The 25,911-nt window shown below is 39.9% G+C and overlaps 1 protein-coding gene across 2 annotated transcripts in view; it reads left to right on the top strand.

Moving 5' to 3' along the window:
- Positions 1 to 25,911, top strand: part of LOC124120414 (vam6/Vps39-like protein) — a 98,937-nt gene that overhangs the window by 3,148 nt on the left and 69,878 nt on the right. For both annotated transcript variants that reach the window (XM_048402945.1, XM_048402946.1), the window contains exons 2-16: positions 1,000 to 1,074; positions 2,383 to 2,447; positions 3,406 to 3,448; positions 5,070 to 5,164; positions 6,612 to 6,683; positions 8,424 to 8,462; positions 9,683 to 9,775; positions 11,916 to 12,099; positions 13,568 to 13,688; positions 15,938 to 16,055; positions 16,547 to 16,676; positions 17,555 to 17,697; positions 22,064 to 22,198; positions 23,444 to 23,585; positions 24,297 to 24,383. In XM_048402945.1, coding sequence (XP_048258902.1) covers positions 1,000 to 1,074; positions 2,383 to 2,447; positions 3,406 to 3,448; positions 5,070 to 5,164; positions 6,612 to 6,683; positions 8,424 to 8,462; positions 9,683 to 9,775; positions 11,916 to 12,099; positions 13,568 to 13,688; positions 15,938 to 16,055; positions 16,547 to 16,676; positions 17,555 to 17,697; positions 22,064 to 22,198; positions 23,444 to 23,585; positions 24,297 to 24,383 — 1,542 coding nt within the window. The remainder of the gene's footprint in view (positions 1 to 999; positions 1,075 to 2,382; positions 2,448 to 3,405; positions 3,449 to 5,069; positions 5,165 to 6,611; positions 6,684 to 8,423; positions 8,463 to 9,682; positions 9,776 to 11,915; positions 12,100 to 13,567; positions 13,689 to 15,937; positions 16,056 to 16,546; positions 16,677 to 17,554; positions 17,698 to 22,063; positions 22,199 to 23,443; positions 23,586 to 24,296; positions 24,384 to 25,911) is intronic.

Below are 25,911 nucleotides of genomic sequence, written 5' to 3' on the forward strand. Positions count from 1 at the left end.
TTTCATCCATCAATGATGACCACTGTACACATTGATTCCTTCCAGGCTCAAAAGGGGGCACGGGTGGCCCAGTCGTCTAAGGCATCGCAATTCGCTGTGCAGAGTTGCATCCCTTGGGCATGCCAGAAACCTATGATTGTGGGTTCGAATCCAGGTTCACCCTGATTATGTTTCTAGGTTTGTCAGCACCATACCCTTGCTCGTGGGTTTCACCGAAGTGGTGAATAAGACCTGCATCACTTGGGGCTTTCCTCCCACATCAAGCTGACATGCCATGATATGACTGAAATACTGTTAAAAGCGGCGTTAACCCCAACTCACTCACTCACTCACTCCAGGCTCTAAAGTAATTATGTAAACGTACAGTACACTACACCATTTCATTATACTATAGGACCCCCATATTGCCTGCAAGGAATCTTAAAATTAATCCTTGGGGGTCCTCTGGACTCGCGTTTTTGTAAGTCAGGGTAAAACCCGGAATAAGACATTGATCTGTAATTTATGGCTGTTTTTCACTCTTTACCATACACAAACCATTTGATATCAATGTCTATCTTATGTAAGAAATGTGTGGGCAGGGAATGCGAAGTGGTCCCAGCTACTGCCAACCACTGTGTGGAGTTCCATTCCCTGTTTGGGGTTAGATCGGTGAACATCCTCTATTTTGACCCTTTGGTCAGTAAGCACTGACTGGCTCTGTGGTCTAGTGGATAGAGTCTCTGCCTGTAGAGCAGGTCGGTGGTTTGATCCCCGGCCAAATTATGCCAAAAGATGTTAAAAGATGGTACTTGTTATTACCATCACCCTGCCTGGTGTTTGGAATTAAGGGGTTAAGCAAAGATTGGTTGGCTCAAAGTCAGTATACTGTTTTTAAATGGGATATTCATGTTAAAACTGTGGCATGGTATCTCAGTGGGTGTTAGTCCACAGTCCAGTCACTCTATCCAATTACAATATATACCATGCATAGTTATATTGTTATACGTTTTCCTTCAGATGACATTTTGCTGGTGGGAACGAAGCAAGGGCACCTGCTGCAGTACAAGATCAAGAGGAGTACAAGGGTGCAAGGTGATGACCTTGACACAGGCCTGTGGGGCTGCATGTTGTAGTGTAGTTAGCTATTCTGTTAAAAACTGACTTCAATATTTTTGTGTTTAGAGACACACTTATGTGCTCTCTGCGTAAGTACAGATTTATGCAAAGTGTGGAAATTATAAGTTGTAGCAGGATCACAAGGGGTACATGGGATTTTATGCATCCTGCGTAGGTTTTATACCACAAGCTGGAGGCGAGTGATATAAAAACTAATGAGGGATGCATAAAACCCCATGTACCCCACGCGATCCTGCTACAAAGAATTTATCTTACCAACATGTTTTAATATGACATTGTAAAAAATTAAAACATATTCCAAATTGATAGAAAATAGCTGTTCGATTGAGCTGAGGTTTACTTCTGCTATGTCACGTGACTTCCATTGACTCAGATACATAGTATTTTATTAAGATCTCATGGACCAGTCAGATCTTATCATTCAGACATGGAGGTATGATAAGACCATCATCCCGAGGCAAGAGAGTTAACTGACTTTAAAAGTCCAGTTTCCACCCTCGCCGAACTAGGCTGGAATTACTGGGCTCGATCGTAGCGCCACCAGTGGCTATTACCAGTTATGTCCCTTCTAAGCCTCTCCTATGGACCAATAAAATTCCACCTTTCGTATCACTTTGCTTCACACAAAATGGTGGCGCCCAGTCAGGACGATCTGATTGATAATCAAGATCTATATTGTGATAAAACGGGTCTTACATCGCGAAATGCATAAAATCACGTGAGCACCTTGATTAAAAACATGAAAAGATTTGGAAAATATCTGCTGACAACAAGTTGGCGGTGCACATGCTTTGCAAATCCTGCAATTGACCGAAATCTGCACGACAGTTTATGAACCGGATTTTGATTTCGTTGCACGATTTTGATTGGACTATGCATAGACTCGTTAGTCCAGCCAAAATGTAACTCCATGATACCAGCCTAGTTTTCGGCAAGGGTGGAACCTGGGTTTTTACAGTCAGTTAACTCTCTTGCCGCGGGAAGATGTGATAAGACATGTTCGTATCTTGTGTGGTACTTCAAACAAACAATGTCTTGGGGGATATCACATTAAGCCCATGCATCTCTTCATATTGAGTCCAGTATTTCTTCAGTCAGTTTAGTTTAGTGATATATCATTGATATACACATTATACATGTCTGCATCTGGAAGTGAATCTTTGTCTTGTTTGTTCTCCGTACATCATCATTTTTATAAGAGCATTCAGCAATTATTATAAGAAATCTGTGAAAGAAGTGATGACAGTGATGTTGCTTTTTCAGAAAAGAAATTTGAGGTAACCTTGGAGAGATCAAACAAGTCCTTCTCCAAGAAACCAATCACACAGGTAGGTTCTGTACCCCTTCCCTGTGGGGTTTTCTGTCCAATACAACCTAGGGGTGGTTGGGTTGGGTAGCCTTATGGTTTAATATGTAGCCATATGTGTTTTATAATTTATATCCTTGATGTATGTGTAACAAGCCTCTGTTTTGCTGATGTATGATTAGTTTACATTTCATTGGTACTTTGGAACCCAATAAGAAGACATTTTATTTGAATGTACTGTCTTGGGGTGTGTATACTCAGAAAGTATATTACAGTTATTTTGATACTTAATACGGATTATCATGCATTGCAATACATTACCAAATGATTAGTGTCTCTGAAAAGTACCAAAATACACTAGCATATACAGGCACGGCTACCAGATACCATGGCTGCCAGTACTGTAGTTGCCAAAAGAAACGCGAACCATAGAAACACATGGAGAAGTATGTACGTTAAGAAGAGATGTTTCCAATGTGTACTGCTTAATGACAAAACTAACAATCAGTCAAGTGTTACCACAGAGTTTCTTTATTCCTATCATGATATGCTGCACATGATTTCCAAACTTTACACTGTAATCCTGCACAAGACAAATGGTGCTTCTCGAGTCATGAATCTGTGACGTCATATGTGATGCGTTCATGAGCGTTGGTTCACACTATATTCGTTTGTGCATCAAACCAATCTTATATGTCTTGAATATAAGTAATTCTTCATTTATTAACCAACATGTATTGTTGTCGTGTTTCTTTTGTCGGTGAGTATAGTAATAGTAGGCTGGTTGCAGGTGTCATCGTAGGCAACCTATGTAATAACTTCAATAACACAATATCAGTATTAGTGGCAGTGTTAGGATTGCAAATATCAATATTTGACGAAAACTTATTGTTACACTTGATATTGCTATATATAAATACTACGATGTATTGTTACACGATTGTTACACTCCTAACTGATACCATTGTGATCTGTTACAGCTTGCTGCTATTCCTGAGCACTACATTCTGATCAGTCTCTCAGGTGAGTTGCATCACGATAGAGCTGCCTCTATGTGTCAAGCATATGTTTTGTGAAATATGACAACCGACTTGTATATCGTAAAAAGATATATTTGCATTGCTGTAGTCAACATAGTAACCCTGCCCTACGTGTTAAAGATTTTTCATGGATGTAAAAAACATTATTTTATGTTGGCCTAATCTACTTTACAAATCGGTGGAAATACTGAATATATTAAAGTATGGGATATTATTATAATTATAGTGATATTTTACAATATCAACCTTGTCATTTAATCATAACAGAAGGTGATTATTTTGCCTTTCTTAAATAGCTCACCTGGCGTATTCAGTATTAAACTTCTTTTTTTTTCGACTTCCTTCTTCAAAATGGCTTGGTGGATTCACCTGAAATTTTGAGTGGATATTTATCACTATAAGGGGGTTCAAGTTTGTTCAGGGCATCAAAATAGGAATTTCAACATGTCCACCAGGTAGCCATCTTTGATTTAAAGAAAATAATGAAAACATCTTCTCCCAAGAGACAGAATCCTGAAACCTTTGATCCAACCCTGAAACCTTAAATTTTTTATTTAAGGAAAATAATAAAAACGCCTTCTCCCAAACGTAAGAAACAGAAGCCTGAAACTGGGTTTGATGGTCCCCATATGTAGTTCCAAGTTTGTTCCAAGGCATCCTGATTGAGAGTCCGATATGGAAAATGCGAACAAAATCATGGGTCATCCATTGTAAACATCCATCTTCTCCTCAGACACCACTGGACCAATGTGTGTAATCGTGCCCCAATGGAGTGGGACACTGCTTGATCACTGTGTTTTCTTGGCCAGACTCGATTGTTTACAGGATGCCTTGCTATTGCTATATTGCTTACAGTGGCATAAAACATTCACAAAACGGAGAACATAACAGTGATTGTATCATGTTTCTTTATTATCCAAAACTCGTTTCCACAGGCGATATTGCTTGGGAGATATGAAATGATATCTCCTAGGAGATATTGCTACATTGAAATTGCATCACAATCAAATGACATCACTAATCTCTCAGCCTGTGAAGCTGTAAGGTCTACTTTTTACTCTCAGGACCCTGGTTATGGCTGTTCTTGAACTGTAAAGTTGGAAGAATGATGTTAGATGATAAATAGAATCTGACCCTTGTGTCTTTTGACATCAAATACTGTATTCGACGTAATAAGTGCCCAGGGTGCTCTCAAAATTAGAAATAGGGGGCTCTTATTAGAATATTATTTGGGTGAAAAAAACAGAGTTGAAAGATAAATTTTGTGGTTTATGCTGACAGCCTGAAATGTTCATGTACGACAGATATATGTTTCCAGAATTTAATTGCCAATAATAAAGGGTGCATATAACAAACGAGTGAGTATTATACGGTAATAGGGGAAGGAAGCGGTGCGTATTATATGCGAATAGGGGAAGGAAGCGGTGCTAATTGGGATTGTTCACTAGCCAATACATCAGCAAATCTCGCCGTGGGCGCTTATTAGAGCGGGGAGCTTATTACGTCGAATACGGTATAACTTTTTTTCAACTTGTGTTGAAAGCATGAAATATGTTATTATCAATGTACACTCGGGTGAGATTCATTATATATCCCTGCTTCAGACAATGTAATCAGCGTTCATGACCTTCAGTCCTTTGGCCTCGTCACCTGTGTCAGTAAGACGAAGGGGGCTACGCTGTTTGCCACAGATGTACAGGTATGTGGGATGTATACTCGGTAACCATTACCACCTGTGCAGTAACCTGTGCAGGCAAATAGAAGTTAAAAGAAAATTGTGAAATTAATCTTGGATGATTCAGTAATGTAACTGGAATTCAAAAGTGACATAGAAATAGTTCATGTGTTTAGAGTTCGTTGCTGCAGTTGTAGGTATCAGGAATGAAATATGAATGTTATTGTTCAGAATAATCATGAGATCTAGCTGAAGAAGCAGATTTACAACTTGTGACCAGCCAGTAGAAAAGGGACCTAATGGTGCCAGGATACAATATTATTGTGCTATGATGTCATTTGACGTCAACTTATGTCCGTAAAAATTGTCTTTAGTGCAGACTGTACAAATATATCCCTTTTCTCTCTTGTTAGTTTGTAATGTAATATTTCAGCATACAAGTCTACTTTCACTTAAGGAGACATTAAGAACTGAAACCATTACATAAACAGTTTTAAGTCTGAAAATGGAACTTCGCAGAAAATGTTTGATGCCATTCATCTCAGTACTAAATATGAATTGAATCTTTTGAATTGTATTTTTAAGGCCCTAAGATACAGTAGTTTTAAGATCAAAATGTGATTTGTCACCTATAATGTCCCTTACCTCATGGTTGGTCACATATATTGACATAATACAGAATATAGACATCTTTGTTCCAATATCTCAGTTTCCTTAGGAAAAATAACTTGACCCAATCAGGTAGCATTATATAAATTGAATTGATAAACCTCTTATTTTATCATGTATAAAGGGTGAAGAGGGACCCACAGAGTATTATTTTACCTAAATAATGAAAGACATAGGTAGTGTACGTGCAAACACGTAGGTACGCAATCTACCAACTTGTCAGAACAGTCTTGGATTCAAAGGGGATGTGGCATTATCTTGAAATTTCAACTTAGAATGTATGTTGAAGTTTCTACTTAGAATCTTGAAATTTCAACATAATATCTTGAGATTTCAAGTTAGTATCTTGAAATTTAAACTTATGTATCTTGAAATTCCAACTCAGTATCTTGAAATTTCAAGGGGCAGTCGAGTAGCCTAGTGGTTAAAACGTTCGCCTGTCACGCTGAAAGACCCGGGTTCGATTCCCAACATGGGTACAATGTTGTCCATTTCTGGTGTCCCCACCATGATATTGCTGGAATATTGCTAAAAGCAGCGTAAAACCATATTCACTCACTCTTGAAATTTCAACTTAGTATCTTGAAATTTCTACTGAGTATCTTCAAATTTCAGCTTTTGTGCCTTGACATTTCAAGTTAGTATCTTGAAATTTGAAGAAAAAAATAATAAACAAATGGCCCTGAAAGGCTTCCGTATTTTTAGGTCAAATTATTACTGAAAACTAGAATACAGACTTGTAATGGAATGTGACTGATGTCATAATAAATATGTATGCGATGCATGTTTGTGTTGGTTACAGAAAGCTCCGTCCATCACCGGTGGGGAGCAGACCACTCTCAGGATAGGTGTGTCCTCCAAGAGAAGAGTGCAGGTCAGTCAGTGAGAGTTTCAAACTGTTGGGACATTTCTAGAAAAGAGGATTCTAAAACTTGCTAAACAGTTTAAGGTTTTCATACATGGTTAGTGGGTTGGGTGTGCTGAAATTTGGTCATAGATATTCAACAAATCTAACAAATTATTCTCAGATTATTTGCACATGTATGTTAATATCTCATCACTAATTGCACCCGCCTTTTGAACAAAATCTGTATCCATGTGTAGCAGGGTGTGGAGTCCTCCCACAGTGACATCCTTACCTTGTCAGCTTGCTGATGTTTTAACCTCTTTGGTCATGTGGACATGATGTCCAACCACAGAACAGAAGGTCCGTGGTTTGAATCCTGTCAAGGGACTCGAAAATATTATGGCCGCCACAGTGGCGCCCAACTATTGGCTGAGCACGTTCATATTATATTTGTGCAAAATAAGTCTCGGTTCCCTACTATGCAGCCTGGGACGTACCTTCTGTTGACTGGGAGTTATGTAGCAGGTCGTGGAGTCATCCCACGGATGACATCCTTATCTTGATGTAAGGAAAACCTGTTTGGTCATGTGGACAAGGTGTCCGACCTCGGATCAGAAGGTCTGTGGTTCGAATCCTGTCAAGGGACTTGGATAATATTAGGCCTGTACACATGCTTGGGTTTAAGGGTGTGATTCAGTGGAAGACAGAAAAACTGAAAGCTTTAGGCACTGTTAGATGCATCGTTTTTTGCATTAAATGGTTCTCCCCTGTACTTTTCGTTGAGTTGGCAAGACTGTAATCTTCGACCTGACGGCAATTGGCTAACAACTTCTTTATTTACTGTAAAGGTGACATTTCAGGATAGACCCTTGTACTGTTGTCAGGCAAGGTACTGTAATGGTGACGTTTCGGTATAGATCCTTGTACTATTGTCAAGCAAGGTACTGCAAAGGTGACATTTCAGTATAGATCCTTGTACTGTTGTCAAGCAAGGTACTGTAAAGGTGACGTTTCGGTATAGATCCTTGTACTGTTGTCAAGCAAGGTACTGTAAAGGTGACGTTTCGGTATAGATCCTTGTACTGTTGTCAAGCAAGGTACTGTAAAGGTGACGTTTCGGTATAGATCCTTGTACTGTTGTCAAGCAAGGTACTGTAAAGGTGACGTTTCAGGTTAGATCCTTGTACTGTTGTCAAGCAAGGTACTGTAAAGGTGACGTTTCGGTATAGATCCTTGTACTGTTGTCAAGCAAGGTACTGTAAAGGTGACGTTTCAGGTTAGATCCTTGTACTGTTGTCAAGCAAGGTACTGTAAAGGTGACGTTTCAGGTTAGATCCTTGTACTGTTGTCAAGCAGGGTACTGTAAAGGTGACGTTTCAGGTTAGATCCTTGTACTGTTGTCAAGCAAGGTACTGTAGAGATGACGTTTCAGGTTAGATCCTTGTACTGTTGTCAAGCAAGGTACTGTAAAAGTGACGTTTCAGGTTAGATCCTTGTAATGTTGTCAAGCAAGGTACTGTAAAGGTGATGTTTCAGGTTAGATCCTTGTACTGTTGTCAAGCAAGGTACTGTAAAGGTGACGTTTCAGGTTAGATCCTTGTACTGTTGTCAAGCAAGGTACTGTAAAGGTGACATTTCAGGTTAGATCCTTACACCGTTGTCAAGCAAGGACTGACAGTTGTTCACTCAGGTCAAGTTTGATGTACATTGTTTTTTTGGTTATTCAAAGGAGCTTTCTTTACATCATCATTTCTGTTTGTGTTTCAGTTGTTTTATTGGAAGAATAGAGACTTCTATGAATTGCTGGTAAGTAAAACCAATTGGAGGGAACTCAGATATATATCCTGTGTACAAAGCACAAGTCACAAATCAGGTGATCGCTGGGAGTAGCTGGATGGTGAGTCCTTGGATGGGTGACTGTGTTCGGCAGCATGGTTCCTGAGAGTTTCTCGGGTTTCGGTCCTACCCCACACTGAAGCACATGTAGCACATGTGGTGTCTCCTTAGGCAAGTGACTTTGTTCAAAATGTACCTGTCTTCACCCAGCAGTGAATGGGTACCCGGTAGTATGAGCTGGTAATGGGGCTTAACCTTGAGAATTTAGATGTCTCCCTAGGCAAGTGACTTTGTTCGTAATGTACCTGTCTTCACCCAGCAGTGAATGGGTACCCGGTAGTATGAGATGGTAATGGGGCTTAACCTTGAGAATTAAGATGTCTCCTTAGGCAAGTGACTTTGTTCGAAATGTACCTGTCGTCACCCAGCAGCAAATGGGTACCCGGTAGTATGAGATGGTAATGGGGCTTAACCTTGAGAATTAAGATTAAGTGCACACTAATCCATTGACTGGTGTAATAATGGGGTAGTGACTTGAGTATGCCCCTGTGTGGTGTGGAAATATACACAATATTAATGGACTATTATTATTGTTATATTTGATCATTGTCAATACCTCATGGGCTTCTTTACACCATGTATATTATCATTAGCTGATTGAAAATAGACACACATGACCATTACACAGCACAATGACTCTACATACATAGTACATGAAGTATTGACAAGGAATTGTATTGATTTTGGTACAACTATTGTGCCATTATTAATTAAATGTGGCATTGATTGTGAAATATATTTCCATTTAACACTGCACTAAAGGATTTATTAAAAGTCCACAATCTCTCATCGTTTGTGATAAGATTTCAGTAGAAGGTTAGGATTGTTTGAAGAATAGGTGTTACAAGTTATCTTTTATCATTCGTCTGTGAAAAATGATTATATTATCATGTATATCTCAAGGCTAATATATGAACTTATGTATATCTCAAGGCTAAAATATGAATTTATGTATACCTCTACGCTAATATATGAAATTACGTATGTTTCAATGCTAAAATATGAATTTTATGCCTTGGGTTTGTTGCTCCTCAAGCATCAAGTCTTTTAACCTCAGAGCGTGAATTTATCATATATTGTCAGTATATGTTCTTTGTTTGCTCTGTAAAATGATTGCATTTTTCCTGCAGGCAGACCTGAGTCTGTATGATGTTCCGCGAGCGATGGCCTGGTGTAAGGAGTCTCTGTGTGTGGGATTCCGTCGAGAGTACTACATGATCAGTGTAAGCAGGCTCACTCACTCACTCACTCACTCACTCACTCACTCACTCACTCACTCACTCACTCACTCACTCACTTACTCACTCCTTCACTCACTAACTCATGTATCAGCAATATTTTATTATTATTTTTAATATTGATGCATTTCACAACAGGGATGGTTAAACAAGCGTTGATTCACACAACATAACAGTATGTTCGTTTGTGCATCGAACCAATCTAATATCTCTTGAATATAAGTAATTCTTCATATGTAAACCAACTTGTATGGTTTTCCTGTTTCTTTTGTCGGTGAGTATAGTAATAGTAGGCTGGTTGCAGGTGTCATCGTAGGCAACCTATGTAATAACTTCAATAACACAATATCAGTATTAGTGGCAGTGTTAGTATTGCAAAAATCAATATTTGACGAAAACTTATCGTCACACTTGCTATATATAAAAACTACGATGTATTGTTACACGATTGTTACACTCCTAACTGATGTCATTGTGATCTGTTGCTCACTCTTTCTCTTGATCCTCTCTTGATCCTCTCTTGATCTCTCTTGATCTCTCTTGATCTCTTGTCCTCTCTTGATCTCTTGTCCTCTCTTGATCTCTTGTCCTCTCTTGATCTCTCTTGATCTCTTGTCCTCTCTTGATCTCTCTTGTCCTCTCTTGATCCCTCTTGATCTCTCTTGATCTCTTGTCCTCTCTTGATCTCTTGTCCTCTCTTGATCTCTCTTGATCTCTTGTCCTCTCTTGATCTCTCTTGATCTCTTGTCCTCTCTTGATCTCTTGTCCTCTCTTGATCTCTCTTGATCTCTTGTCCTCTCTTGATCTCTTGTCCTCTCTTGATCTCTCTTGATCTCTTGTCCTCTCTTGATCTCTCTTGATCTCTTGTCCTCTCTTGATCTCTCTTGATCTCTTGTCCTCTCTTGATCTCTCTTGATCTCTTGTCCTCTCTTGATCTCTTGTCCTCTCTTGATCTCTCTTGATCTCTTGTCCTCTCTTGATCTCTTGTCCTCTCTTGATCTCTCTTGATCTCTCTTGATCTCTTGTCCTCTCTTGATCTCTTGTCCTCTCTTGATCTCTTGTCCTCTCTTGATCTCTTGTCCTCTCTTGATCTCTCTTGATCTCTTGATCTCTTGTCCTCTCTTGATCTCTCTTGATCTCTTGTCCTCTCTTGATCTCTTGTCCTCTCTTGATCTCTTGTCCTCTCTTGATCTCTCTTGATCTCTTGTCCTCTCTTGATCTCTTGTCCTCTCTTGATCTCTCTTGATCTCTCTTGATCTCTCTTGATCTCTTGTCCTCTCTTGATCTCTTGTCCTCTCTTGATCTCTTGTCCTCTCTTGTCCTCTCTTGATCTCTTGTCCTCTCTTGATCTCTTGTCCTCTCTTGATCTCTTGTCCTCTCTTGATCTCTTGTCCTCTCTTGATCTCTCTTGATCTCTTGTCCTCTCTTGATCTCTTGTCCTCTCTTGTCCTCTCTTGTCCTCTCTTGATCTCTTGTCCTCTCTTGATCTCTTGTCCTCTCTTGATCTCTTGTCCTCTCTTGATCTCTCTTGATCTCTTGTCCTCTCTTGTCCTCTCTTGATCTCTTGTCCTCTCTTGATCTCTTGTCCTCTCTTGATCTCTCTTGATCTCTTGTCCTCTCTTGTCCTCTCTTGATCTCTTGTCCTCTCTTGATCTCTTGTCCTCTCTTGATCTCTTGTCCTCTCTTGATCTCTTGTCCTCTCTTGATCTCTCTTGATCTCTTGTCCTCTCTTGATCTCTTGTCCTCTCTTGATCTCTCTTGATCTCTTGTCCTCTCTTGATCTCTTGTCCTCTCTTGATCTCTCTTGATCTCTTGTCCTCTCTTGATCTCTCTTGATCTCTTGTCCTCTCTTGATCTCTTGTCCTCTCTTGAACGTGCATGTCTTCCAAATGGTTAACCTTACATTATCCATGGAACCATTTTTCTGCATCGTGTGAGGTGGTAGCTTTTGCTGCCTAGGCAAATCTGTTACCTTATTTTTCATTTGGAGTAACTTGAGGGTACAGTCTGCATCCAGAAATGATTTAGAAGTTATTGGTCGGATGTTGGTATGACCCATGTTAAACAATTCAATGAGCACTTATGTTATCAGTGATTTTAACAAAAAGTGTTACTGTCATTGCAGGTTAAAAATGGTGAGCTGACGGAACTGTTCCCCGTAGGGAGTCGCCAGGTGGAACCCATTGTCACCAGACTAGCCAATGACCGCCTGGCACTCGGCCGAGACGAGATGTCTATTTTGATAGATGCTGAGGGCAAACCTGCTCGGAAGGAGCCGGTGAAGTGGTCCGACATTCCCTTAGCTATAGGTAAGTGGATGACAGAGGTAACGGTGATGACCGAGGCAGCGGTGATGGACACTTGCTGCTTCAGTTGGTTTAGTCACTTGTATTACACATTATTTAATTCAAAACTGTTGTTTTCGTTATTTTGAAACATGTTTTTAAGTGACCTCATAAAAAAGGTCAGCTGGGTAAAAATAAACAAGTAATAAAATAAATTCAATCGTTACTTTCTTTCTTATGCTTTGAAATTTACTGTTTGATTGGCATTTTAGAAGATGGTGAGTAAGTAAAAAAACGTACAACTTTATGGATAACAACTTCTGGTTTATTATCCCCCGCCCAAACGAAGTTGGCGGGGGATATAGAAATGGGTTCCGTCCGTGTGTGCGTGTGTGCGTGCCGAAATTGTTTCCGGAGCATAACTCAGAAAACCGTTAAATATTTATCTACGAAACTTTGCATGTCTATCAGACTCATGCTGAACTGGTGCCTTTTGCTATTTAGGAGTTTTATAAAAAAAAATGTTTTACGTTTCCATGGCAACAAGCTGGACTTAGGTTCTATAAGGGTGCTGTTCGTTTCAGGAGCGTAACTCAAAAACCGTTAAATAATTTCTTACAAAACTTTGCATGTCTACCAGACACATGCTGAACTGGTGCCTTTTGCTATTTAGGAGCTTTATAAATTTTTATTTTTTACGTTTCCATGGCAACAAGTTGGACTTAGGTTCTATAAGGGTGCTGTTCGTTTCCGGAGCATAACTCAAAAACTGTTAAATATTTCCTTGTCAAACATTGCATGTCTATATATAAAGCACATACTGAACTGGTGCCATTTGATATTAAGGAGTTTTATAAATGTTTATTTTAGAATTTCCATTGCAGCTATTTTGACATGGCCTAAGAGAAATGTTTGGTCATTTACCTGGTTTGGGACCATAACGTGTTAAAATGGCGGGGGATATAGATGACTTCGTCGACTGTACGCTTGTTGCATATAGCGACAGTTCAATGTAGATTCTTACACAAGAATCAAGCTGGAGTGACAGCAACCAAGTAATACATCTGGCTTCATTACCTGTGTACTACTGTATTGGTAATCTTTACTGTACATTTAGCTGCTCCGATTATCTGCATGCTACTTGTTATCTATTACCTGTTGCTGTCAATGTTAATCTGCTGCTTTTCACAACATCTCATGCTTATACACTTATCATTATTTGGTTGTTGTCACTCCAGCATGATACCGCCGTCATATAGCTGGAATATTGCTGAGTGCGGCGTAAAACAACCAACCAACCAACCAATCCAGCCTGATAATGGTGTAAGAATCTACATCAAGACGTCGCTATATGCTGTATGCAAATAAACAGAAGTTGTTATCCATAAAGTTGTATGTTTTCTTGCTTTGAAATTAGTTGTCTGAAATGAAATGAAATTTATTGTGAAAATAAATTGAACGGATACATTTCAACTCTTTTTATTTGCACCAGAACATAATCCACCCTATGTGCTAGCCATCTTACCCAAGTATGTGGAAGTCCGAACTGTTGACCCCAACCTGAATATCCAGAGTATAGAGCTCTCCAAGCCTAGACTTGTGTGTCAGGGGAGGTAAGTGTCATAGTATATTTGTGTCTGGGTGCAAAAGGCCTACCTGTGGCCAATGTTGTCGTGTGATGGATTAGTTACTTAGAGATATTGAATCCATATCCACAATAAGGGACCGAAGTTTTTATTCTTTGGGATTGTAGGATTTAAAAAGAAATTGTTCGCTGGGTGTCCTGAAAGGGAAATGAGTATTGGATCCATAAGGATCCTTCTGTCAATGAGTGAGTGAGTGAGTTGGGTTTAACACCGCTTTTAACAGTATTCCAGTTATATCAAGGCATGTCAGCTTAATGTGGGAGGAAAGCCCCAAGTGATGCAGGTCTCGGACGTTTACCACTTAGTGAAACCCACGAGCACTGGTATGGTGCTAACAAACCTAGAAACATAATCTGGGCGACCCGGGAATCGAACCCACAATCTTAGGTTTCTGGCGTGCCCAAGGGACACAACTCTGCACAGCGAATTGCGGCGCCTTAGACGACTGGGCCACCTGCGCCCCCTTCCTATCATTGTTAATATCTGATTAAAATGCTTGTAAGAAACAAATCCTAGAATACTTCTGAGCACAATAGGAATGGTTTCCTTGCATTGTTTGTTACTGAATGCAGGGCTTGTCGGGATTGAAATCCCTCTCTCTTGTGATTGGTTGGGCATTCTGTGGCTGTTAGATTATGCAGGTGCCTACTGTGGTTATTGCTGTATAAAGGTTTTATATATATGGGGGCACAGATAGTCCACTCTCCTGGGTCATCATGTTCCACAGTTGTGCTCCTTAGTCATGCCAGGATCTGCTGATCAATGTTTCCGAGCCCAGATTAGTACTGATTATAACCCTTGGGTTGTTAGCACCGTACGTTTATTCACAGATTTCAGTAGAGTGGTTAACGTCAACAGTCAAGGTCACAATAGGCATTCTCTCATGTTAAGCTCTGATGTTACTGAAAAGCTGGTAAAAATGACTTCAAAACCTGCCTGCCCAAATGTATAATGTTAAATGCTGATGAAGGTACATACAGTTATGTATTGTGAATATCAAGTTGGGGTTGACTGAGAAGTTCTCAGCTTCACATAGAGGGAATTGTGTCAAAGTGCAATCATTTGTTGTGGACATTACATGAAGTCATAGAGGTATATCCACAAAAACTTGAGGTAATTGAGCAAATTGTTTCACTATGACAAGTCAGTAAAATAAACTGAGGTCTGTAACCTTTGTAAATTGGACAACTTTGAGGTACAATAGTGTTTACATATTCAGTTTTTGTCACATTGTTATGAGTGATTTAAAGAGTTAGAATTTATAATGAGTTAAGGGAGTTTGAGTTTATTATGAGTTAAAGGGGTTTGACATTGAATGAGTTAAAGGAGTTTGACGTAATGAGTTAAAGGAGTTTGATTTCATAATGAGTTAAAGGGGTTAGACTTTATAATGAGTTAAATGAGTTTGGCTTATGATGAGTTAAAGGAGTTTGTGTTTATGAAGGAGTTTGGCTTTATAATGAGTTAAATGAGTTAAACTTTATAATGAGTTAAAGGAGTTTGGCTTTATGATGAGTTAAAGGAGTTTGAGTTTATGAAGGAGTTTGGCTTTATAATGAGTTAAAGGAGTTTGAGTTTATGAAGGAGTTTGGCTTTATAATGAGTTAAAGGAGTTTGAGTTTATAATTAGTTAAAGGAGTATGAGTTTATCGTGAGTTAAAGAAGTTTGAGTTTATAGTGAGTTAAAGAAGTTTGAGTTTATAGTGAGTTAAAGGAGTTTGAGTTATAATTAGTTAAAGGAGTTTGAGTTTATAATTAGTTAAAGGAGTATGAGTTTATAATGAGTTAAAGGAGTTTAAGTTATAATTAGTTAAAGGAGTTTGTAGTGAGTTAAAGGAGTTTGAGTTTATAGTGAGTTAAAGGAGTTTGAGTTTATTATTAGTTAAAGGAGTATGAGTTTATAATGAGTTAAGGGAATTTGAGTTTATAATTATTTAAAGGAGTTTGAGTTTATAATTAGTTAAAGGAGTATGAGTTTATAATGAGTTAAAGGAGTTTGAGTTTATAATTAGTTAAAGGAGTTTGTAGTGAGTTAAAGGAGTTTGAGTTTATAGTGAGTTAAAGGAGTTTGAGTTTATTATTAGTTAAAGGAGTATGAGTTTATAATGAGTTAAGGGAATTTGAGTTCATAACAAGTTACTGGAGTTTGTGTTAATATTAATTTGCCTAAATCATTATATATTCCTGAAGCTGTTGTTCCTGTGTTATATTTTCAGTAACACTGTATATGTAGCTTCGTCCAACTTTGTGTGGAGACTGGCCCCCACACCCATCTCTCACCAGATTAAACAGCTGCTTCAGGGAAAGGAGTTCAAACTGGCTCTTCACTTAGCTGTAAGTAGTTTATCCCTTGAAGAATCTGTCACTGCAAAGCCACCGGAGCATTTAGCCTTTTAGTTTGCTTTGATCAAACTACAGTGATCTCTCAAATTTGCAGAAATTATACCAAGAAACATAAGTTTGATTTCCATGCCAGCGTGTTGTAAATTTTATACTCAAATGCATCTTTATTTTCCCTCTCTCCTGCCATGGTAGTCTTTATTTTCAACTTTGTTTTAAATTCATGTTTTGAAAATTCTCTGAAAAGTCTTTAATTTTCACAGCTATCATTTGAAGTGATTTGATTAAGAGGAGATGCAACATCAGTAGAATAGCCTATTTAACCAAATGTCAAAGCTGTTCTTTCTTTCCTTGACACCTTTGAACAGTTATCACTAACTGGAGACAGGCGCTCAACAAATGACTATTATTATCATTATTAAACAGTGTTATTATCATTAGTTGTTGCTCATGCTGTCAACGTCTACTGGTTGCCATGGTTACAGGACATGCAAGATGAGCCCGAGTCTGAGAAGGAGAAGAGGATCAGGAACATCAACAACCTGTACGCCTTCGACCTGTTCTGTCAGCACAAGTTTGAGGAGTCCATGAAGATATTTGACTCTCTCGGGACAGGTATGCAGTGTGTTGAGGGTCACACTGTCTCATCCCCTGCAGACAGTTCCTTTTCACCAACATTATATATCATTGTTGACTGAAGTAGTTTAATAAGAAGCATTGCCTGCATACACAAATTCACTTCTCCCCTCCTTCGTTCCCACGCTCCCTCACCCATGAGAATATAACCGTTCATCCACTCTTTCACTCACTCCTTCTCTCACTCAGTCACTCACTCATTCTTTCACCTAGCTCATTCACTCACTCATTCTTTCACCTCACTCAATCACTCACTCATTCTTTCACCTCTCATTCACTCATTCTTTCACCTCAATCGTTCTTTCACCTCACTCATTCTTTCACCTCACTCATTGACTCACTCATTCTTTCACCTCCCTCAATCACTCACTCATTCTTTCACCTCTCATTCACTCACTCATTCTTTCACCTCACTCATTCACTCACTCATTCTTTCACCTCACTCATTCACTCTCATTCTTTCACCTCACTCATTCACTCACTCATTCTTTCACCTCACTCAATCACTCACTCATTCTTTCACCTCTCATTCACTCATTCTTTCACCTCACTCGTTCTTTCACCTCACCCATTCTTTCACCTCTCATTCACTCACTCATTCTTTCACCTCACTCATTCACTCACTCATTCACTCACTCATTCACTCACCTCACTCCTTCACTCACTCACTCCTTCACCCCTTCACTCACTCACTCACTCACTCACTCACTCACTCACTCACTCACATCTGCCCCTTGGGTTGTTCTTGTCCCTTAAAGTATTTTTAAACTTGCATCAAATGATTCCATTCACTTCATGACTGCCATCAAGTTAAGGAAGCAGTTGTCTATGTATAAATACCACCGTCCCTGTTTCAGATCCGTCTCATGTGATTGGGTTATACCCCAACCTGCTGCCCCAGGACTTCCGGAACCAGCTGGAGTATCCTGACCGACTGCCGGACCTGGAGGGTGGGGAGCTGGAGAAAGGACTGCTTGCACTCATTGATTATCTCACTGATGTAGGTTGTCCTAGGACACATGACTAAGTGATGTGTCTTACTGATAGTAACATAGTACACCCCATGAAGATCCAGCTTAGAATCGGTCCTCAGCTACCTGTGCTGGTTCGTAAGCGACTAAGGGGACCACGTGGTCAGGCTGGATGACTTGGTTGATGCATGTCATCGTACCCTTACAGATCGTTGCTCACAATATTAATCACTGGATGGTGATAACGAGTACAGTTCCTCGATGGGAAAGTTCTATTTCCACTGCTTTGATTCCCTCTAGTCACAGTGAAAAAAGTATAGACTAAAATCTTACCATGGACAGAAGCGCATTTGCTCATAGTTTCACAACAGACAAAGTTTGTGTTAAAGTCAGCTTACATGGAACATTTCAGAAACAGCACGGATCTAATGGGGACAACTGGTCTGTAGCCAGTAGTTATGTTCAGTACATTGTCAGTTTTGCTTGCAAATTGCCTGTGATTAGGATGTCATGGAGACATGATGAGTGTTGAATAATTGAACTGCTGACGTATGTCAAATGCCAGTAAGTGCCTGTGAGTTTAGAAGAGCACCAGATAGCATTATACCCACTCCTACAATGTGTTATATATATCCCAGCACCACATTGTATTATACCCACTCCCACATTGTGTTATACCCACTCCCACATTGTGTTATATATATCCCAGCACCACATTGTGTTATACCCACTCCCACATTGTGTTATATACCACTTTGTGTTATACCCACTCCTACAATGTGTTACATATAACCCAGCACAACATTGTGTTATACCCAATCTCACATTGTGTTATATCCACTCCCACATTGTGTTATATATAACCCAGCACCACAGTGTGTTATACCCACTCCTACAATGTGTTATATATAACCCATCACCATATTGAATTATACCCACTCCTACATTGTGTTATATCGTCTCCCACATTGTGTTATATATAACCCAGCACCACATTGTGTTATACCCATTCCTACAATGTGTTATATATAACCCAGCACAACATTGTGTTATACCCACTCCTACAATGTGTGATATATAACCAAGCACCACATTGTATTACCGTATATCGCTGTGTATAAGGCGACCCCACGTACAAGACGACCCCCCTGTACACGCCTTAAAAATCAACCCAAAATCCTGTACTCCGTGTATAAGGCGACCGGGAATGAAACACATCACAAGTCTGACTGATATAGAAGATTTAACGTGCGCTTTCCGACTGTAGCGTATTTCGCACACGGACATCACAAGTTAGTTAGTTACTTTGGAGATTTAACGTGCGCTTTCCGACTGATGCGTATTTCGCACACATCACAAGTGCGCACACAAACCTTATATATGCAATAAAAATATTTTTATCTTGCGTTGTTTTTTTTCTACAATGATAGGTCGCGTGTGTAACTCCAGCACACGTCGCCATTTTGTGTTTACACGGTACGACACCAAATTGGTGCCCGTAAAATAAAATTCATTTATGAAGTAATGACATATAAGAGACAATGGTGAGTAATTTAATCGCCAATTAACTATGTTGTAACTAACTAGGCTTATGTTTGCTTCACATTCAGCGTGTTTATTCCACAATCACTTGTACACACCGTCTCCAACACTTGTTAATACAACTGTAAAAACAGCGGGAATTGATTTCAGCTTCACCGGTTATCACATGTTAGGTCACATGTGCAATATGCAAATGCTTACCGGTACTTCCGGCTCTCTGCTCACGGATGTTGATTGTTTTACCGTGTCAGGTGGTTTGACAATCTGCATCGAGGCGAGGGTCATTTCAACTTTATTTGCAGAAATTATTAAACTTTATTCAAGGAAAAGAGATACAAATCATGTTTATGTATGGAAATAGTTATTGGAACAGTTATTTAGGACGAAATGCGAAGTTTTATTGTCAAATGCTGGGCTGGCTGTCGGACGCCGGTTGACATCGCCAGTGGAAAAAAATGTGAGATCTTCGACTCCGTGTATAAGACGCCCCCCCTTCTTAGCCCCCTCATTTTAGGTACGAAAAACTCGCCTTATACACAGCGATATACGGTATACCAACTGCCACATTGTGTTATACCCAATCCCACATTGTGTTATATCCACTTCCACATTGTGTTATAGACACTCCCACATGGTGTTATATATAACCCAGCACCACATATTTTTATACTCACTCCTACAATGTGTTATATATAACCCATCACCACATTGTGTTATACCCACTCCTACAATGTGTTTATATAACCCAGCACCACATTGTGTTATACCCACTCCTACAATGTGTTACATACACACTCCTACATTGTGTTATACCTACTCCAACATTGTGTTATACCCACACCCACATTGTGGTATACCCACTGCCCCATTGTGTTATACCCACTCCCACAATGTGTTATACCCACTCCCACATTGTGTTATACCTACTCCAACATTGTGTTATACCCACACCCACATTGTGGTATACCCACTGCCCCATTGTGTTATACCCACTCCCACAATGTGTTATATATCACCCAGCACCACATTGTGTTATACCCATTCCTACAATGTGTTATATATAACCCAGCACAACATTGTGTTATACCCACTCCTACAATGTGTGATATATAACCAAGCACCACATTGTATTATACCAACTGCCACATTGTGTTATACCCAATCCCACATTGTGTTATATCCACTTCCACATTGTGTTATACACACTCCCACATGGTGTTATATATAACCCAGCACCACTTTTTTTATACCCACTCCTACAATGTGTTTATATAACCCAGCACCACATTGTGTTATACCAACTCCCACATTGTGTTATACACACTCCTACATTGTGTTATACCTACTCCAACATTGTGTTATACCCACACCCACATTGTGGTATACCCACTGCCCAATTGTGTTATACCCACTCCCACAATGTGTTATACACACTCCTACATTGTGTTATACCTTCTCCAACATTGTGTTATACCCACACCCACATTGTGTTATATATCACCCAGCACCACATTGTGTTATACCCATTCCTACAATGTGTTATATATAACCCAGCACAACATTGTGTTATACCCACTCCTAGAATGTGTGATATATAACCAAGCACCACATTGTGTTATACCCAATCCCACATTATGTTATATCCACTTCCACATTGTGTTATACCCACTGCTGCATTGTGTTATACCCACTCCCACATTGTGTTATACCCAATCCTACAATGTGTTATATATAACCCAGCACCACATTGTGTTATACCCACTGCAACAATGTGTTTATATAACCCATCACCACATTGTGTTATGCCCACTCCCACATTGTGTTATACACACTCCTACATTGTGTACCCACTCCAACTCCCACATGGTGTTATATATAACCCAGCACCACATTTTTTTTATACCCACTCCTACAATGTGTTTATATAACCCATCACCACATTGTGTTATGCCCACTCCCACATTGTGTTATACACACTCCTACATTGTGTACCCACTCCAACATTGTGTTATACCCACACCCACATTGTGGTATACCCACTGCCCCATTGTGTTATACCCACTCCCACAATGTGTTATATATCACCCAGCACCACATTGTGTTATACTCACTCCCACATTATGTTATACCTACTCCCACATTGTGTTATTCCCACCCCCACATTGTGGTATACCCATTGCCGCATTGTGTTATACCCACTGCCACATTGTGTTATATATAACCCAGCACCACTTTGTGTTATACCCACTCCTACAATGTGTTATACACACTCCTACATTGTGTTATGCCTACTCCCACATTGTGGTATACCCACTGCCCCATTGTGTTATACCCACTCCCACATGGTCTTATACCCACTCCTACAATGTGTTATATATAACCCAGCACCACATTGTGTTATACACACTCCTACACTGTGTTATACCCACTCCTACAATGTGTTATATATCACCCAGCACCACATTGTGTTATACCCACTCCCACATTGTGTTATACCTACTCCCACATTGTGTTATACCCACTGCTGCATTGTGTTATACCCACTCCCACATTGTGTTATACCCAATCCTACAATGTGTTATATATAACCCAGCACCACATTGTGTTATACCCACTGCAACATTGTGTTATACCAACTCATACATTGTGTTATACCTACTCCCACATTGTGTTATACCCACACCCACATTGTGGTATACCCATTGCCGCATTGTGTTATACCCACTCCCACATTGTGTTATACCCCCTACCACATTGTGTTATACCCACTGTCACATTGTGTTATTCACACTGCAACAATGTGTTATACCCACTGCAACATTGTGTTATAATCACTCACACTTTGTGTTACAGAAGAGAAACCAGTTACTCAAGGACCTGAACAAGGACATGGCAACAACGGCCATTGTCGAGGGCAACGTCACCATCCGCTCCAAGAAGCAGCTGAGCCAGATCATAGACACAACACTCCTTAAATGCTACCTCCAGGTGAGAATTGATAATACCGACTAGCTGGAGCTCATTTCAAGGCTATTTAGTTGTGTAAAAACACTTGTTAACAGCAGTAGGAGTGCAATCTATGTTAGTGTTAATTTGAGGAAATGCAACTCATTTGTCAGATACACTGTTGGTATTCTTGCTATTGTTTGTTTATTGGTTGGTTATGCCGGCAGTTGTACTCAGGAATATTCCAGCTATATGATGGCAGTCAGTAAATAATCAAGTATGAACCACACAATCTAATGATTGAGATCATGAGCATCAATCTTTGAACTTTGGATACAATGACATGCATCAACCAAGTCAGCAAGCCTGACCACCTGATCCTGTTAGTCACCTCTTACGACAAACATGGGTTGCTGAAGACCAGTTCTTACCCAGATCTTCATGGGGGGAGACAGCAAGGGTTGCTGAAGACCAGTTCTTACCCAGATCTTCATGGGGGGTGACAGCAAGGGTTGCTGAAGACCAGTTCTTTCCCAGATCTTCATGGGGGGAGACAGCAAGGGTTGCTGAAGACCAGTTCTTACCCAGATCTTCATGGGGGGTGACAGCAAGGGTTGGTGAAGACCAGTTCTTACCCAGATCTCCATGGGGGGTGACAGCAAGGGTTGCTGAAGACCAGTTCTTACCCAGATCTTCATGGGGGGAGACAGCAAGGGTTGCTGAAGACCAGTTCTTTCCCAGATCTTCATGGGGGGTGACAGCAAGGGTTGCTGAAGACCAGTTCTTTCCCAGATCTTCATGGGGGGAGACAGCAAGGGTTGCTAAGACCAGTTCTTACCCAGATCTTCATGGGGGAAACAGAAAATGTTGCTAAAGACCAGTTCCAGATCTTCATTGGGTTCTTGATATTGACCGCAGTAATGATGCAAACTTATCCAAGTGGAAGATGGAGGTCAGGTTTCTCGCTGTTAGAATTCCAGGCAGATCAGGTATCGGTTACCCCATGCTTGTTGTAAAAGTCAACTTCAGTAGTGATCATGTGTGGCAATGCTGCTTGTTTGTCATTGTAGCCCAACAGCATGGATCATTGTTCATGATGTCAACCATTGGTTTGTGTGGTCCAAACTCAATTACTTAGACTCCCTTGATATGGATGCAATGCTGAGGACTTGGTTCAAAAACATTCACTTTCTCACAGCAATCTGACCTTGTAAAGTGTACTGGTGCCCGCTGGCTGAGGTTGGTCCACTGTACACCCATGTGTTGATGGTGCTGTGATGGTTGTAGACAAATGATGCGCTGGTGGCCCCGCTGCTGAGACTGAAGGACAACAACTGCCACGTGGAGGAGAGCGAACGGGTGCTCAAGAAGAAGGAGAAGTTCAGTGAGCTCATCATCCTGTATGAGAAGAAAGGTCTCAATCAAAAAGGTGGGTGTCCATCAGAAAGATGGGTCTCAATCAGAAAGGTATGTCTCCATCAGAAAGATGGGTCTCAATAAGAAAAGTGGGCCCTTATCAGAAAGATGGGTCCTGATCAGAGAGGCTCGTCTCAGTCAGAAAGGTAGGTCTCAATGAAAAAAAGTGGGTCTCTATCAGAAAAGTAGGTCTTCATCAGAAAGTGGGTCTCGATCAGTAAAATGGGTCTCAATCAGAAAAGTGGGTCTCCATCAGAAAGGTGGGTCTCCATCAGATAATGGGTCTCCATCAGAAAAATGGGTCTCCATCAGAAAGGTGAGTCTCCATCAGAAAGGTGGGTCTTGCTAAGTAAGATAACTCTCCATCTGCAAGGTGGGTCTCAGAAATATGTCTCTTCATGTGAAAGGTGGGGCCATTACGGTAGTCTAGTGGGTAATGTGTTAAATCATGCCAAAATCCCAGGTTTGATTCCCAAGATAGGTGCAATGTTGATTCATGAAACACAATACCCACTCAGAAAGGTATGTTGATACATGTATTTACAGCATGGCTGTGTCCATTTCCATACATTTCCTGTATGGAAGAAATAATGTGATGTTTTAACCACAAGTGTTAACTGTAATCAACAATATGTATAAAAATTATTCACACCTCATCCAGATCTTAATGAAAGAAAAGAAGATGCTTGTCAGTACTGAACATAGTTGTACCTTTCGTTGCCAGCCCTGAACCTATTGATGAAGCAGGCAGCTCGGCCTGACTCTCCCCTCAAAGGCCATGACCGGACAGTCCAGTACCTGCAGCATCTAGGTAGGAGCTGCAACATCCACATCAACATCTACATCAACATCTACAGCTTTTCTTGTTATGTCAAGGATAACGTACACATAAATGGACATTTGTTACAAATAATGTACTAGCCGTCAAAACTGATGAGTATCATTATATGTAGTGAATGTCACATGCGTTATCTGACACACAGTTTATAACAAAATATTGCGTAATCAGATTTTAAATACAGCTGGAGTTAAAATAAATCAGTAAATACTTAAAAATGAATAAAACACAAATATGATGCAAGGAACTTTCATGCATTACTTTCATCATACAGTCTTTAACTTTGTGCTTTGATATCCATGCTGTGTTTTAACTTGCCTGTAGATTTGTATTGCACATGCATCTTGTGTGATTTGATCATTTGTAGGCAGTACATGCATGAGCTTAAAATTTACATTGCAGAAAAATTATCGGTAAACTGTCCAATAATTTACCGTTGAAACAATGAGTGACGTCATAACTGTATTACAATTCTTGGTTCACAGTAATGTATCAAAACCATTAGGGGGTTGAAAGTTACTTCCCTTCCCTTCACGATCTATGTTGGAGTTGTTTTGGCTGAAATTTGTTAACAGTCTCAGCAGGATGAGGAGGAAAGTTCTTGTTTTTATCAATATTGTAAATATTGTCAGGCATATCTATTAACAGCTAACAGCCATGATGATAACACAAAACCACTATGATGTTTGTCACTATTTTATGTAAGACACATTTTATGTACAAAACGTATCAGCAACACAGTCTTCTACTGAATGTTGAGAAATGAAGAGAATTGTACACTGACTATGACCCTATGTCAAAGTTGTTTTCTAGTTCATAGTATCTTAGTTCAGTTGATTGGGGTAATTTACTACCGATATTGCAATAGTATTGTGATAGTTAAGTACTGTATTTAATACTGTCTCAGTGTAGGCACAACTATTGAAATCGTACTCCAATAGCATGATATATACATGTACTGTACTACAGCATGGATTTCCTAACACGTCCTCCTTGTCCTTGGTTCTGGAGAATATTGTTTAAGATGTTGTTAGGGAGTTAACATGGTAAGGGTGGTGCCTCTGATTATTTATAAACTGACTGCAATAGTCAAACTGTACTGAAATCACTTCTTATTCATAAATATGTCCCAGGTAGAATAGGTCCTCAGCAACCCATTCTTGCCGTAAAAGGTGACTATGCTTGTTGTAAGAGGTGACTAACAGGATCGGGTGGTTGGGTTGATGCATGTCATCATATCCCAGTTGCATAGATTGATGCTCATGATGTCAATCACTGGATTGTCTGGTCCATACTTAAATATGTCAACAATAATAACTTCACAGGCTGCTTATTTAATAATTAGCACAAATGCCTGTAGACAACAATACAAAATCAGCGACATCGTTAAGTGCAATAATGCAACACAGGCTCTGCTCACTCTATTGTCGGGATGGTCGTGTAGCCTAGTGGTTAAAGCATTCGCTCATTACGCCGAAGACCCGGGTTCGATTCCCGACAT

This window comes from Haliotis rufescens, unplaced genomic scaffold (assembly GCF_023055435.1).
Source record: "Haliotis rufescens isolate VD_foot unplaced genomic scaffold, xgHalRufe1.0.p SCAF_3, whole genome shotgun sequence".
NCBI classification, from domain to species: Eukaryota; Metazoa; Mollusca; class Gastropoda; order Lepetellida; family Haliotidae; genus Haliotis; species Haliotis rufescens.